The 16,031-nt window shown below is 39.1% G+C and overlaps 1 protein-coding gene across 2 annotated transcripts in view; it reads left to right on the top strand.

Annotated features, from left to right (window-relative positions):
• LOC124154645 overlaps positions 1–16,031 on the top strand; it is a 299,325-nt gene that overhangs the window by 275,813 nt on the left and 7,481 nt on the right. For both annotated transcript variants that reach the window (XM_046528509.1, XM_046528500.1), the window contains 2 exons: positions 4,596–4,760; positions 15,359–15,627. In XM_046528509.1, coding sequence (XP_046384465.1) covers positions 4,596–4,760; positions 15,359–15,627 — 434 coding nt within the window. The remainder of the gene's footprint in view (positions 1–4,595; positions 4,761–15,358; positions 15,628–16,031) is intronic.

Raw genomic sequence — 16,031 nt, 5'->3', positions numbered from 1 at the left:
CTAATGCATTTTTCAATGAACGAGTAAATGAAGAAATTTGGTACTTAGACAGCGGAGCCAGCGAACATATGTGCAATGAAATTGGAATATTGGAGGAATACCAAGATATTAGCGAACCCAAGAAAATAAAAATTGGAGACGGAACAACGCTGAATGCGGTTGGTTGCGGGACGGTAAAACTTCTGGCGAACAACGGTGAAGAATGGATGGAAACAATCCTTGAAAATGTCTTGTATGTGCCCGAACTTAAAACTATACATTTTTCCATGGGATAAGGGATACAAACTGGAGTCTGACGATAAGAAATGCGTATTGAAGAACATGAACAATAAAATCTGTGCACAAGCAATTCGATCCGGTATATTATACGTAATGGATTTTCGAACAACCAGGCAATCAACTTGTGAGTTGTATTTAGCAAAGAAATTCGAAACTCTGCTGGAGTGTCATGATAGATTTTGTCATCAAAATTTCACCTTAGTGGAAAAAGTTTAGGAGAAAATAAAATTACATTTATAGAAAACAACCTCAAGTTATGCAGTTCCTGTGTTGAAGGGAAATATGCAAAAAGAAAATTCACTCCAAGCAGCAGTAGCTCTAAAAGCATATGTGAATTAATACATGCAGACCTATGTGGACCGATGGAGACAGAGTCGATTGGAGGAAGCAAGTATTTTCTGTTATTGAAAGATGACCTATCACACTTTAAAGTAGTATATTTTCTCAGAAACAAAATCGAAGTGAAAGAAAAGCTGCAAGTTTTATAAAATACGTAAAAAATCAGACTGGAAAAGGGATTGAAATTTTTAAGAAGTGACAATGGATCTGAGTTTGTAAATAAGGAAGTGAGAAAAATATTTGAAGGTGAGGGCATTTGTCATCAAAAATCTGTGCCCTATAATCCTGAGCAAAATGGGAAAGCTGAACGAGAGATGAGAACTTTGGTGGAATCAGCTAGAACAATGTTGTTGAATAAGAAACTGAGCAAAGAAGAATTTTGGGCAGACGCAGTTAATAGTGCAGTGTATGTGATCAATAGAACTGGAACAAGCTCAATAAAAGGCAAAACTCCTTATGAGTTATGGTTCGGTGAACCTTTTGGAGTTTTTTGAAAAGCTCAGAGTTTTTGGATCAGAAATCTATGCTCATGTGCCATCTCAGAAGAGACAAAAGTGGGATGCCAAAGGCAAAAAAGGGATGTTTGTGGGATATGTAGATTGTTCAAAAGGAGTAAGAGTATTTTTTATGGATAAAAGAACAGTTGAGGTAATTAGAGATGTAGTCTTCATTCCTGAAATTCAAAATAACTGCAAGGAAGAGAAGAAATTTAAAAAAACCATGAAAAGAGCAAAGGTGGAAAATCAAGATGAAGAAGATAGAGTACAAGAAACAGAAGGTGTAACAGCTGGAAGAGACAAAGAAGAAGATGAAAGAAAATCTTAGAGACAGAAATAAAGCACCAGATAACTTGTAGGAATATCAATGTAAAATGGCTTTACTTTCGTATAATGAAGCTGTAACTGGACAGGAAAAAGATAAATGGATAGAAGCAATTGAAGAAGAAAAATCATCGTTGATGAAAAATGAAACATGGAAATATTTCAGTCCTCAAGATGTCAAAGGGAAGAAAATTTTAACCAGTAAATGGGTATTCAAAATTAAAGAAGACGGGAGATACAAGGCTAGATTAGTAGTTAGAGGCTGCGAACAAGAGAGAGGAATTGACTATGAAGAAACCTTCAGCCCAGTGGTGAATACAACATCACTGAGGATACTGTTTGCCATTGCAGCTAAAAATAATTACAAAATGAAGGCATTTTATTTTAAAACAGCTTTCCTTTATGGAGAACTAGAAGAAGAAATTTACATGCATGTCCCAGAGGGTTTTAGTGTCAAAAATAAAATTTGTCGTTTAGAAAAATCCTTATGTGGATTGAAACAAGCACCCTTGAAATGGAATCAAATGTTGAAGAAGTTTTTACTGAACAGAGGGCTTTTTCAGTTGAAATCACAGCAGTGTGTACTCAGAAATGAGAACAGAACTCTGTATTAGCTGTGTATGTAGATGATGGGATCATAATAAGAGAAAATAAATCTGATGTAGACAATTTATTAGATAGTTTAGGGAAGGAGTTTGAAACAAAGACAAGAAATAATCCATAGGTTTTAATTGGCATAGAGGTAACAATAACTAAGGACTCTATTTCCTATCTCAGAAGGGGTATACAGATTATATATTACATAAATTCGAGATGAAAAATGCCAAGGCAGCTGATACACCACTTCAAATTGGGAAAAGAGTTGACGAGCAGAAAGAAAGGGATAACAGTGCTCTCAAGTTTCCTTACAGAGAAGTGGTTGGAAGTCTTTTATATTTGACGAATAAAACAAGACCTGACATGGCTTTTGCAGTCAACCATGAAAGCAGAAGTCTGGAAAATCCAACAAAAACAGACCTTGAAAATGTAAAAAGAAAATTGAAGTATTTAAAGAATACAGAGAACCTGGGCATTCGGCACAAAAGAAGATCAAACTTGACTCTGACTGCTTATACTGACTCTGACTATGCAGGTGACTTAAAGACTAGGAAGAGCACAAGTGGATACGTCCTGATGTTCTGTGGAGGTCCATTAGCCTGGTGGTCACGTAAACAACCAATTGTGGCTCTCTCCACTACAGAGGCAGAACATATTGCAGCAGCTGAATGTGTGAAGGAAGTCATATATGCAAAAACATTTATTGAAGAATTGGTCGGTAAAGAATTGAGTGTAAGTTTACATCTGTATAATCAAAGCACTATTCGACTAATTGAGACTGGACAGCTTAATAGGCGAAGCAAGCACATTGATGTATGATATCATTTAATTTCTGAAAAGGTGTCAGAAAAAGTAGTGACTTTAAATTACTGTCCAACACAATATCAGTCAGTCGATATATTTACAAAGCCCCTCAATAGTATCAAGTTTCATGCACATAAAAACGTATTACTGTCAAGTAATTGAAGGAATTTAAATTTTTGCTTAAACGTAAATGTGTGATTAATTTTTGTTGTATTATGGTTATAATTATATGAATTAATTCTGTGATGTAATTTTCAAGAAAAGTTTTATGGTGTTGAATGATGTAATTTGTTTTCTGTTTTTTTCAAAGAAAAAAAATTAAGAGAGAGTGTTTAATATTGTATCTAAGAGATCTAATCTGTTTATTAGTTACTGTGTTTAGTTGAAGTAAAATAATATTGCCCTGTGTGATGTGTGGTGTCATTAGTAAAAATAATTAAAGAACTAGTGGAATTTTCAACAAAGACTTTGGGAAATCTTTATTGTATGTGGTTTCACCTTTTAAATGTATTATTTGACATATTTTTCGTAATAAGAGTTGATTTTTATAATGTAAAGAAAATCTTTAGTGTTAAAAAGAAATGAATATTGACTACTGAATGATTAGTGAACAATCAGCATGTACGTGTGACATCGCAGAAGTAGCGCTATCCTGCTCCTGGCACTTTTCACGAGAGATAGGGGGAGCGCGACAGCGTTTTAAGGGTTAAAGCAATTTCAGGGACGAGTTGCATCAAGGCCACATTTTGAATCCCTACTGTGTCCGTAAATATTTTCACGGTTGTTCTATCTAGTCCATCAGTATAAATGGTCGTTTGAGTGAGAGACTATCGATCCTGAGAGTGCACTGTTATTAATGGCCTCCAAAGATTTCAGCGTGATGTCCTACAGTCTCAACCCATTCGGAAAAATAATCCACCATATTTTGATGTGCCACCCTCACAAACAAAGGGAAACTTATCCTTTGACTAATTTAAATATGAATTGCATCTATATTTATTAAATCGTTCATTATTTTTATTGATAAATTTACGTCCTCAAAATGGGCGATATCTTCAAGATATTTGTTATTGGTAACTGTTTGTAACTGTGTGCTTTTTGATGTATGCATAAAAATGAATTGTTCACTAGATGTTATGACATATCCCGGAGCCGAAATATTATCATAAGTAGAAATGACGTTTGTAAAAGCTGAATCAAGCAATACCCAACAAAAATCTAACCTCTGTTCTCACCTTAATTTTATTTTTATCCAGTGGAAAATAGTCTATCATTGATGTTCATTTCATATTTTTATAATTTTGTCTATGCTTAGAACATATTTTGTTCTTATAAAAGATGAGTGTCATTTACTGTTTATTTTATATCGTCCAGTAAGGGTGGTCGTATGCTCGGAGTTAAAATAAGGAAGGCGAATTTCGGCTTTTTTTTTAATACAAGGAAGCTGAAAATGGCAAAATCACATGCTCCCACGACTCATTTTGTGATACTGAACTCTCACAAAGAAGAATCAGGCTTTTGATAAAATCTATTTGATAATTATTTCACCAAGATAAGTAATTTTCATTTCCCATGTAAATTGTGTTGAATTCGGGCGATTTCCATTCCGGATACAGCTTTAAACTCTATACAACCAACTTGAGTGCTCTTATTCATATTTACTGTTAGGTTGTTTTGGCCACTTGCATTTTGAAATTCCCAGCATTCAGCCACCTATTATTATTATTGACCACCTTTTTCGTGTTTCGCCGCCAGGTAATGCCGCAGGTCGGGGCAGTGGCGGACGAGGTGCGCGCGGAGCTTCGTCGTTGGGAGAGCGGGTTCCTGGACGTGGCGGCGCTGCCGTCGCGCCTCGAGGCGGCAGAGCGGGAAGCCGCGGCACTGCGCGAAAAGGTCGCACTCCTTGAGAGGAAAGTTGAGGTGAGTATCCGAACGATCCGAGGGACGATCCAGGATTCCGCAAGGATCTCACAGGCAAACGGTCTTATCAAATTTTGGGATAAAAAAATAACATATAATAATTACTCACCGAAATACAGCAGACTCCCTATTATCCGGCTGCGGTTTATCCGGGATGTGGATTATCCGTGCATGATTTTACTCACGCTCAATTTTTTCCGCGATCTTTATTAAAAAAATGAGATCGAACGCAAAATCATCGGATCACTGCATTAATGCTAGGATAAACCGGGCTTATTATTTCCGTTAGAATCCCCTTCGTAAAATGGAAGCGATCGTAAGCTAGCTGCATTCACGGGTGCACCGTGTTCCTGTTTTCCAAGTCTCGCAGTGCGCGACCACGTTCCACTAAAAATATCGCGAACTGCCGAATAAAGCTCTCATTGAGTCCGGGAAGCGCTCTAGAACAACAGAATAACTGCATAAATATTAATATATTGTTTGTTATAGGTAAATTATGAACCCTGATATTTAAGTGAAAGTTTGGGTTATCTGTGTTTTCCGATTATTCGTGCCGTTTTTCCCCATGATTTGCCCGGACCCGGAGTGTACTGTATACATTTTGTTTAAATATGAAATTTTACAATGTGAAAATATTAATATGTTACATGTATAATGACGACAAATGTTTCCTTTAGACAGCTTATATTAATATTATTATTAAATCGCGATAAAGAGCGGATAAATCTTTACAGATTATTTTTATATTTTTGCATGGCATTCTCTCTGTGGCCTCAAGGCCGTTTTTCGCGGGTAATGATCATTCGAATGATCATTGACCGTGTAACGGGAACCTTTCCGCCCCGCTCTCCCCCTTTTTTCGAGCCTTCGACCTTTAATTGTTCTGCTTTCGACGTAAAGCATTCTGAAATTCACTCATCATTGAGATATCTCATTAGCAGTTCCGAATTATGAAGAGCTTTAGTCAAGACTCTTTTCAAGTTCTAGGCAAGGCGCTCAAGACAGCGCCTCCTCGTTCTAGAAAAATCTTTAGCTTTCGCATTTCAGCCCGCACATGTTCTTCATACTAGTTGCGAGGGTCCACTCGAGTGATAATTTGACTTGCCACGCTTTTATTCGGACAAACCATTTCATTGCGCTATGAGAAATTATTTTTTGCGTTCGTCGTTTGACGTCACTCTGGAATAGATTAATTTACTGTGTATCACATTTTAAATCATGAGATTATTATTATATTTTTGTACTCATTTTTTAGCGTTAATGAATTATTATGATTCAAATTTTCTTTTTACTGACTTTCGCGTCATACCATAACGGTCCGCTGCATCCTTTTTTTATTTTACGAGGGATTTAAGTTTTGATACCTGAATTTATTTGACTCGAGGGTCCTCCCCCGGAAAAGTTCAGGAAATTGCATTCCCCGAAATGGATTTTGATGTTTATCTGGATCTTAAAATTAGATAAAAGTTAATAAATAGCAGCAATTTCGTAAAAAAATACTTTGAAAAGTAATAACTAGACAACTCATTAAATTTAATATATATTATACATCTATTATCTATTTAGTATATATGTTCCTTGAAAATGGACTGAAATATTAAAATCCTCTGAAAAGACCTTTTCGAATAAACCCTTTCAAAAAAGCATCAGGTCCCCCTCATTCTTCTTCCTTTATTTTATTCATTCTTTCCATATGTGACTTTTTACACTGATTATGCCTTGAATAAATCAGATTAATGAAAACGTAGAATTCTTTAATGGCAAACTAACGTTGGTTCAAGTTATATGACTTTTTTACCACGCCTTTCATACACGCTTCACTATAGATGTGTGTGTTGTGGGAGTCCCCTAAGTTCGGGGCCCTCGACGACCAGCCGATCTCGTCAGCTTCCGTTCGCACGATCCCTCCTCATTTCCATGCTAATACAGCGATAGTATGCGAAGAAGGAAAAGAGCAAAGGAATATTGACTGTACTTCTTTTCCGATTAACTAATTCTTCGCTGGTTTTCTACTGGGTCAGGTTTTCTGCTGCTTCTATGGCTAAACTCTGCCATCGTGCCCAGGCCGTCACTGCCGGGTTGAGCTTCTATCGCCTTTATGTATCGCGCTTTCAATCTTGTTGCAGTTCATGATTAGATCCGGCCTCTCTAATCTTCATTGTTTTCCTGATTTTGCGATTTGTGTCTCTCCACGACCTGGCTAGAGACCATATCGAGCTATACTTATCTATTGAATTTCTTTTCCACGTGGTCGTCGTCTTCGTCAATCGGGCCACTCTACTGTACAATTTGGATGTCGATGGATTTTTCTTCCTCATAGAATTTTCCTCCAAAATCGCAAGTCGAAATTTTGATATGGGAACATGAAGGGAAAAACAGAAATTCTTCCATATTCAACTATGTTTAGGCTATCCAGTAACTTCTCATAAGATATGTGATGATTGAAAATTGCTATTGAGACGTTTAAACCTGAAATTTTGGTCATTGAAGAGTAATAATAAAAATGAAAACCATTGACAAATATTTGTATTGAAAATTTCTCAAAACAAAGGTGTGCCACATTAAATTCTATTCTGAGCCAGAGGATAAAAACTCCTCATATTCTTAAATATTTTCGCTATTCACCAGAAGATTTTTCATCTCCTCTGGTAATTTTTTTACTTTACGGGGAATCCACGCAAAACAAGAATGAAAGGATCTGTCGTAAGCCGAAGTCGATGGAAAAGGTCATGGTTTGTGGCAATTATAGAAACTTTTCTGGTGTGTTTTTCGCGAATTCCATGGAAGTTGCTACACTTGATTCCTCCAGTAAAGTAGAACTTCGCATTTTTATCACTTTTCTAGGTTTAGAACTTGCAGTGTCGAAATGCTGTGACGGTCTTCCACGAGGAGTGCTTTCAGTTTAACCTAGAACAATGATAAATTACGAAATAATTACAATTCACGAACTAAGGCAACAAGGTATGAAATACTCGCGCAGTTGTAAATGCTTGCAGTACATATTATCATTTATCCGTAAACATTAGCATTCACCTGAAGGAGACGAACATGGGAGATATTTTAACACAGCGTCAGGAAGTGTTATTGGCTGTTTTAACCAAATATGATTCAACTTCAGAAATCTACTATTCACTCTGGTGCACGCATCCCACTTTCGAAAGTATTGATGAAAAAACACTTTTTGAATGAGGGCCGCAAGCAAAGTTTTTAATTTCTCATCTCCTCCCAAAAACGTTTTTAGTGTAGAAACTCCAGTACTAACGATTTCTTCTGCTTGATGGTCCCCCTTCTATTTACCAATATCAAACTATGTAAATCTCAGCGAGTCACTAATGGTGTATCCATAACTGGGGAACTAAACTGTAAACGTCCTTTGGCACACACTTCAGCAAGAAATACTGAAGTGAGATTGATGCTGAGTACTCGGCTAGAAATGAGCGTACTAATCGCATAGACGGCATGTTTTGGGAAAACCTAATTAGTAGAATGGAAACACTTGCACGTGTTCATAGTAAAAGAACAAATCTGGGTGCATAGGGGTAGCCGCCGAGGACAAAGGGCTTGGAGAGCGCGCGAACCGTTAGGTTTTTTACCATCCGCACGCGGATCCAGCGGAAAGACCCAGGGGTATAATCGTCAGAAGAGGGTACAAACCATTAATAACAGCAAATAACAAGTAGTTTAGTACAATGCACTTGCAATTAAGGGAAAATCCAGTCTCTCAAACGGACTACGACGCATGTCATCCTAAGTTCCCGAGAGCATACGCCGTGTATTGCGGGTCATGGGGCGCGACAACCGCCCGACATCATTTTGCTTTACCACGAAAAAATCAGAGGGGAGCAAGTTGGAGCAAGATTTTTCTTTACCGACTAATAATATAGACTTCAGTCTAACTCCTGGTGTAAATATCTCAGGAGCGGCAAGCGGCGGTAACTACTTTTATCCTAGCATTAGGTAAAAAATTAACGAAAAACAGTGATATTTTTAACAAATCATAAAGTTAATAAATTACAATTGACTAAAACAGAAGTTAGCTCTTAATTAACTAAAAGAGTGGTGCTATCAATAAATATCCTCAAAAATTCGAAATTATTTACTGTTTTCCATTGCATGGGGAACAAACGTTGAACTTTTACGCATAAATCGCGCGCTCACGATTTCATAGATTTTTATTGATTTTTGGCGAGCTATAAAAATTAAACAAAAAAGTTTGACAGAAAATCAACTTCAGTTTTACATGCCCTGGATCTTCTAAAATGATAATATATTATTCCCGGTTCGAAATGAAAAAGTCGATATTTTGATTTTTGGCCAGCTTTTTTCGATTTCAGCCCACTGTGCTCTTTCCTTTTTCCCTCCTCTCCTCCCCCTCCCCGGGTGACCGGGCGTATAAGTCTCTGACTTGGTTCCCGGTGCGTTGTATCCTCGAAGGGCTCCCCTTGAGCCCTCATTCTCTCTCTGCAATTTGGACCCGTCGAAAGGGATCGGATGCTCTAGCGTTAACGGCTGTTTACAATAGCTCGTGCCAGTTTATATCTTAACCAATGAACGCGATAATGAACGCCAAAATGCATTGTGGAACCACCAAACTTGCGTGAATGCATGTGCAGATAATAAATAATAGAACCTGCTCTAACACTTTCGCACGCACCGCTGCGCCCTGCGCAAACTATTATGCAGAGCGGAGAACGCACGCGTGCGACCCGTTTTCAAATGCACCCCCAATCAGCCGAGTACGTCTTGGGCGCTCCAAATTACCTCTCGCTGCTCTATTACATTCCACACTATTCAGTATTGGCCGTCGTTTCTAGGAATCATATTTCATTTTTTATCTAACATCTTTTTTTGCAGTTTTTCGTAATTTTTATGGTATTTTCATTTTTCTGAACTTAATCGCCTCGGAACCGGAGATAAATATGTCTCATATGCATTCAAAACTCTTCTGAATATTATTTCTGTCAAATAAAGTCTTACTTTTAGTTTATTTGTTTATTAACAGTGGAACTGTGTAGATATATCTCGAGATAGCAAAAATATGTGAAAACGTTGGTTTGGACAATTTACATCGTTGCTTCTTTTGAACATAGTAGATATTATATATGGCGTTGATAAATCCCCTGAAAAAGTAATACGCGCAATTGGCGATGCAAAGATTCTCCCCAGCGCCCCTGGCGGCCGCGCCTGGAAGCACTCTAACTTAGACACATTCGTTGCTCGTAGCTTTGTTTACGTTGCGGAAATCATGGACCGCGATTATTTGTCGGTGCCGCAATCCCAGAAAAACTCTAGAAACACCACGTACTGCAGCGTTCCACAGTGTTCAAGTTATAATGCACCCGAAGTAAGCTTCCATTATTTTCCGAAGGAAGAAAAGGTTTACGGCAAAAGTGGGTTGTAGTACTGAAGATGGGAAAACGAGTGTCCAACCATAAATTATTTTAAGCACACATGTCCTTTACTAGCACGCGTGTTGAAGTCAGTGATACCCTGGCCTGATCAAGCAACGATCCGAGCCAACCTACCATCATCATTTTCAAAATAAAAGTTTACCGGGATTGTACTGGATTGCAAGGAAATTCCTATAGAAAAATGAAAGTGTCTCAAATGTAGAATTTTAACGTATTCCCAGTAAAAGAGAGGTCACACTGCCAAGGTCAATCTTAGGATTGCCCCATCTGGACTAATAACTGAGATAAGTTCTTTATATGGTGGAGGAGCCTCGGACAAGTTTATTGTACTGATAGCTGCGTGATGGACAGATTAGACTACCAAGATGGAGTGATGTTGGACAAAGGATACAGAATTGAAAATGAGTGTCGTCTGGTACGATACTTTTGCATTTATTTTTTTGAAGTAATATAATTTTGCAGGTCTATCAGTAAGATTGTCCTCTCTTGCAGAGAAATTTAAGACTCATCCGCCCTCCATTTCTTCAGAAGAAAAGTCAGTTATCTAAGGATGATGCTCTTGAAACAGCTGACATTGCCAGAGCTAGAGTTCATGTTGAGTGAGTGATTCAACGCCTGCGGGTATATGAAATGATAGTGGGTCCAATATCATGGACGCTACTCCCATATGCTGATGAAATTCTTCTTTTTCGTGTGGACCAACTAATTTTGGACCTCCAATCATGAATATTGACAAGTTCACGTAATGGTATTACACGCAAGTACCTATTGTGTTTGTGACGAGAGAGATTGATGTGTGAATAAGAACTGAGAACTTTTTATCTGAGAACTGTTCATCAACATTAGCCTTTTCTCCTTATTTTGTGTTATATGAACTTACATATGGAGTTGTCAACCACGTACTTCACCACAGATACGGCTTTTGAGAGGGAAAAACATAAATGAAGCTGTTACCAAAGAAATCCTAGTTTATTTTCTGATCAGATATATAAAATAAAGTTACTTCGGCATTACGGATTCAAAAAACATTGGTAAAATGCAGAATATTATAGTAAAACATTGAAAATAAAAATTCACAATGGTAACTTAATACTGGCTCATCAAAATACATAAAATATAACATCACAGTTGAGCAAGAGAAAAAAAACTAGGTGAAGACAATATTTCTGGACAAATCAAATAGCACAAGAAAACAAAAAACACAATGACAAACACTAGAACTGAAAAACAAACATGTAAACATAAGTTGAGTCAGTTTGCATTTAAAAAAATCAGTTTTATAACAAATGCCAGGAGAAGAAAAAGTGAAGGAAAAAGTACCTCAAGAGAGGCTTAAGAATTAATATAATGATCATTAGAGGAAGAAAATGATCAAAATAAACATCACACAATCTACTTAAGAGATTGAACACATACTCTGAATGAAAAGGAACGCGTACGTTAAGTTAATCATTACCAGCCTGAGAATACACTATGTAATCACGTTCTGGAATGCCACTAAAAGCCATACCTGTTTGAACTTGGGCAAAATGGTCAGTATTCTTCTTCAAATTAACATTGTTGTCCAAGGTCTTCACTGCTCTTTGATCCAAAAACTCAGTTGCCGTAAAATTCTCACCATCCTTAATAGGGTGGTTTCCTATTAATTTTTTATTGCCTAAATCGAAAGATTATTACTCCTGGAGTACATATTTCACGCTTTTAGATTTTTAAATGGCGATATCTATTTTTCGCGATTAAATGAAAAGTGAAATATTTCAAGCGCGCGAAAACGCGACGCGTAAGTAGGAATGATGGGAAAAAGTCCGTGCGACGCATTTCTGGTTCCCCCTCCCGCCTTGTGAGGTGACCATGATCGAGGCTCTGAGCGCTGATAGGACGCAGGATGCTAGCGGGTAGCTGAGTACCTTGCTGGCTGGTAGCGCTTGGCTTTAAAAAGGTTTATTAATACCTTATCAAACGAAGAAAACTTTCCGACCTTAGCCAGTTTTAATAGGTGATTATTAAGACATGTTTCCCTGAGCTCTGTGCCTCATGCATGCATTGGTAACCTCAGACGATGTATAACTCCTATCCTCTCGTGTAGAAACTAGGTCCCTGTGACGTCACGCGGAGTGGAATCGCATGGGCACCAATCTGGCCTTTTTCAAATGAGGATAAAATTTGACCCTTGCCATTCGTCTAAACCGGTATTTCAAAAACCAAATAATTATTGTATTATGAATACACTAATGGTGGGTAACGAATCGCAATCAATGCCTTTCGTTTTCTTTGATGAAGGAAATTACCCTAATGTCATAATTTCAACATTTCTTACTTCCCTGCCATCAACAAAAGCTGTTCCATCCAAACTTGCTCTCACCCAAGGAATTTCTGGATGGACTAGAAGTCCTGACTCCACCACCTGACAACCCTCAAGCTCCTCATACCTCTTTCTCGCAACAATTTCAAGTTTGTTGCCTCTGTTTGGGTACTTGCTACCAGTAAACTTGCTGTAGTACAAATCTGCATAACGTTTTTTCCAGTTAGCTTTAAGATTTATCGCATAAGTGAACTGGCTGTATGCCTAAGATACTGGGGTAGACATATTTCTGCCTTTGAACCAAGCATCAGTCCTCTGCGGGGTTGCCAAGAGCGAAGCCACTTCGTCTTGGGTCACGGTAACATTTTGCTCATAAAATTCCAGCAGAACTGCATCCACCATTTGAAGTTTTCTCCGGATGAGAGCTTCCACATTCGAAATCACCTCGAAGGATGGGTTGCTCAAGAGAATGCTAATGATATGGCAGTCCAGAGACGCAGAGGAGGAGGACTCGGAAGTACTGGACGAAAGTCCTTCACCCACTCTAATCCCCGAGTAAAACATAGATATTTCACTACCAGGGGCACCTGAAGTGTATAAAGGAGGTTAATGATGCGCCAGTACTAAAAAGTTACACACCAATACAGCCACACTCTAAACTCTGATCCCTCGATAACCGATCGCCGTAATTCTTAGATAAATCAATGCACAAATCCACGGAATACGGATGCTCAGAAGTCAGGAGCCAGGCCAGCATTTAAAACTTCTTCTCCCTCACGCATGGGCCTGAGGTTGCTTTCATGGCGTCCACAACCGATGGAATCTTCAACAAATTACCGTCTTCTCACGCTTTTCACGTTGAAACACATGCAGTAAATACGGCAAAGGATGGAGAGTGTCTGAGTTAGAGTGCTTCCAGGCGCGGCCGCTAGGGACGCTGCGGTAATCTTTGCATCGCCAATTGACCCAGGTTCAATGCCAGAATTTTCTACATCCCTTTATCGTGCATAACGCGGAAAAAGTTAGCACTAAGAAGTTATCACCATAAGGCATATCTAGGGGCATTATATAATGTCCCTCGATAAAAATGAATAGTAATCCATTGCACTCTTATTTGATTATTCCACATTTCCTATTTATTAGGTAAACATGCGGCAATAAAGCCGAATTTTGCTAAAATATAATGAAAAATGTTTCTGAACATTCAATCACTTGTTCCACTAAACACCGAATCACAATATGATGTATAAGTGTCTCGTTGTGTAACGGTTCAGCCTCACAGGTTTAGACTTCGTAAAACTGAAGGAATATAATTACCACTCTGCGTATACATTACCTACACACAAAACTGAGATCGACCACCATTTCAAGATCAAATATTGCACACAGGATCCATTAGTGTTGACCTTGAAAATGAAATTCAATGCCGACACGACGGAAATGTAATACCGGGAATTCGAAGACGATCACATAAAACATGCGTGAAATAAGAGGGTCTCATCATTTCGTCTCATTTCTCACGGACATCGTTTCGTAAGGTCTATAAAAACAGTGTCATCGAGGAAGCATTCCTTTCACTCTCATCCCTCCACGCCCACTGGCCAAAATATCATTGCAAGTTCGACGCTGCCACAGGAAAGTACTAGGTGATCGGGGTCTTCGGAATTGATTGATATGAGAATATTCGGAATATGATTGATATTTTCGGAGGTATCTATCCTCTGAAGTATCATCGGAGGTGTCACTTGTTACCTGCCCATCTTGATTGTTTCCCATCACAATAGACGGCTGAGGAACCAGTGGCATCAACATCTGGTTCAGCGGGAGCGTGATGAAAGAAAAGAGCTTAAGGAAATGTGAAGAAAAAGACTAATTAAGGGTTGATGAACATCCTCATGCAGTCTGATGAGGAGATGGACAGCAAGGGAGATAATGCATCCCAGGAAGGAATTCCAAAGGAGTCGTCCGAAGAGAGTCAGGAAGAAAACGCCCCTGCTCCGTCATCAAAACTGTTCCGAAAGCACTCGAATAACTTCGATTTACGGTACAAAGCTGAACTCGAAGTAACGGATATTCCTTTTTCTGGCACCTCTGGACTAAAATTAAATGTTCCCAGCGAGAATCCTTACGACTACTTTATACTCATTGCCGATGATGTTTTTTTGAGTTGTAACAGAAACGAATATCAATGCTGAATATGTGGTTCGAAATAATACTTCTCCAAATGCTAGAATAGCGTTTTGGAATAAGTCTTCATTCCAGGATAATTGGGAACTTTTTTGGCCTTTTATTTGTGATGGGAAATATTTCTCAGAGTAGATAATAATATTATTGGAAAAATACTGAAATGCATAATATCCCTGTTTTTTCCTAATAAATATCTCGATATAGCTTTTGCAAATATTACGCGCTATACACTTTGGCAGAAATGTGGTTGACGGCGAACCCTTACCCAGTGATCCATTGTACAAAATATGACCCCTGCATAATACATTCCATGCTACTATGGGTGCTTTCCATTCATTGACACACGTCGACACAAGTCGACTTGCGTCGCGGTTTTCGTGTTCCATTCGGTGTGTGTCGCCGACTGTTGTGACACAAGTCAACAAACGGTAACGCACAGGAATAGGAGAGTTATAAACAAATGCCGCGAGCCGACACAAGTCGACTCATGAGTCGCATGAATGGAAAGCACCCTATGAGTGAAGTGTACTACGCGGAAAGAGCTGTGAATCTGGACGAATCCATGGTTGTATGGAGTTAACGTTATCCACGTTTGCTATTTAAACAATTCATTCCTAACAATCGTCAGAAATATGAAATAGACAAATTGTCGAGTCCCTACTTGTCATATGTAGGTATGTTAACGCACCGCTTTTCAGATTCTGCAGGAGGAGAAGGGAGTTCTGCAGTCGCTGGAGCGATGCTTGAAGGAGCGGTGCTGCCACCTGGAGGGAGAAGTGAAGCGGGGAGACGGAGGGCCCAACGGAGACGGCCCCACGTCCACGGGCAAGGCCCCAGACAGCGTGGAGACCAAGCACCACGCCTCCACACCCGAAGACGAGGGCATCAGCTCAACGGACAACCCGAGCAGCGGCGCAGAGGAAGACGACGAGACGACGTCGGGACGGCCCCCCCCACGAGCACCCAGGTGGGACACTGCGCCCCCTCTGGGAGACTCACTGAGGCCACCATTTTTCAGATGCCCTACCCGTGCTGAACTCAGCTTACTTAGTAAAACCACTTGTCTGTTTCCACACACATTTATTTAAACCGACCATGGTTTCGGCAACTCTTGCCATAATCAAGGTACATAGCCTTGGCCTTTTCTATGGTGGTAGATTTTTTCAGGGGGAGAGGGAAGGAGGGGAGGAGTTATTGGGGTGTGTTCATTCCAAGGTTAATGATGACGTCAATGGGCGATGGGTGGGAGGAGGTAGGGTAATGTTCAGGAGGGGTGAGTGGAATGGGGACATATGGTCGTTACATAATTTAAAATTAGCAGGGCAATTAACAATTTCAAACTGTTCTAAGAAATCCAGTTTCCGCCCCTTG

Source organism: Ischnura elegans, chromosome 1 (assembly GCF_921293095.1).
Source record: "Ischnura elegans chromosome 1, ioIscEleg1.1, whole genome shotgun sequence".
In the NCBI taxonomy this organism is placed as follows: domain Eukaryota; kingdom Metazoa; phylum Arthropoda; class Insecta; order Odonata; family Coenagrionidae; genus Ischnura; species Ischnura elegans.
This window is presented reverse-complemented; position numbering and strand designations above follow the sequence as displayed.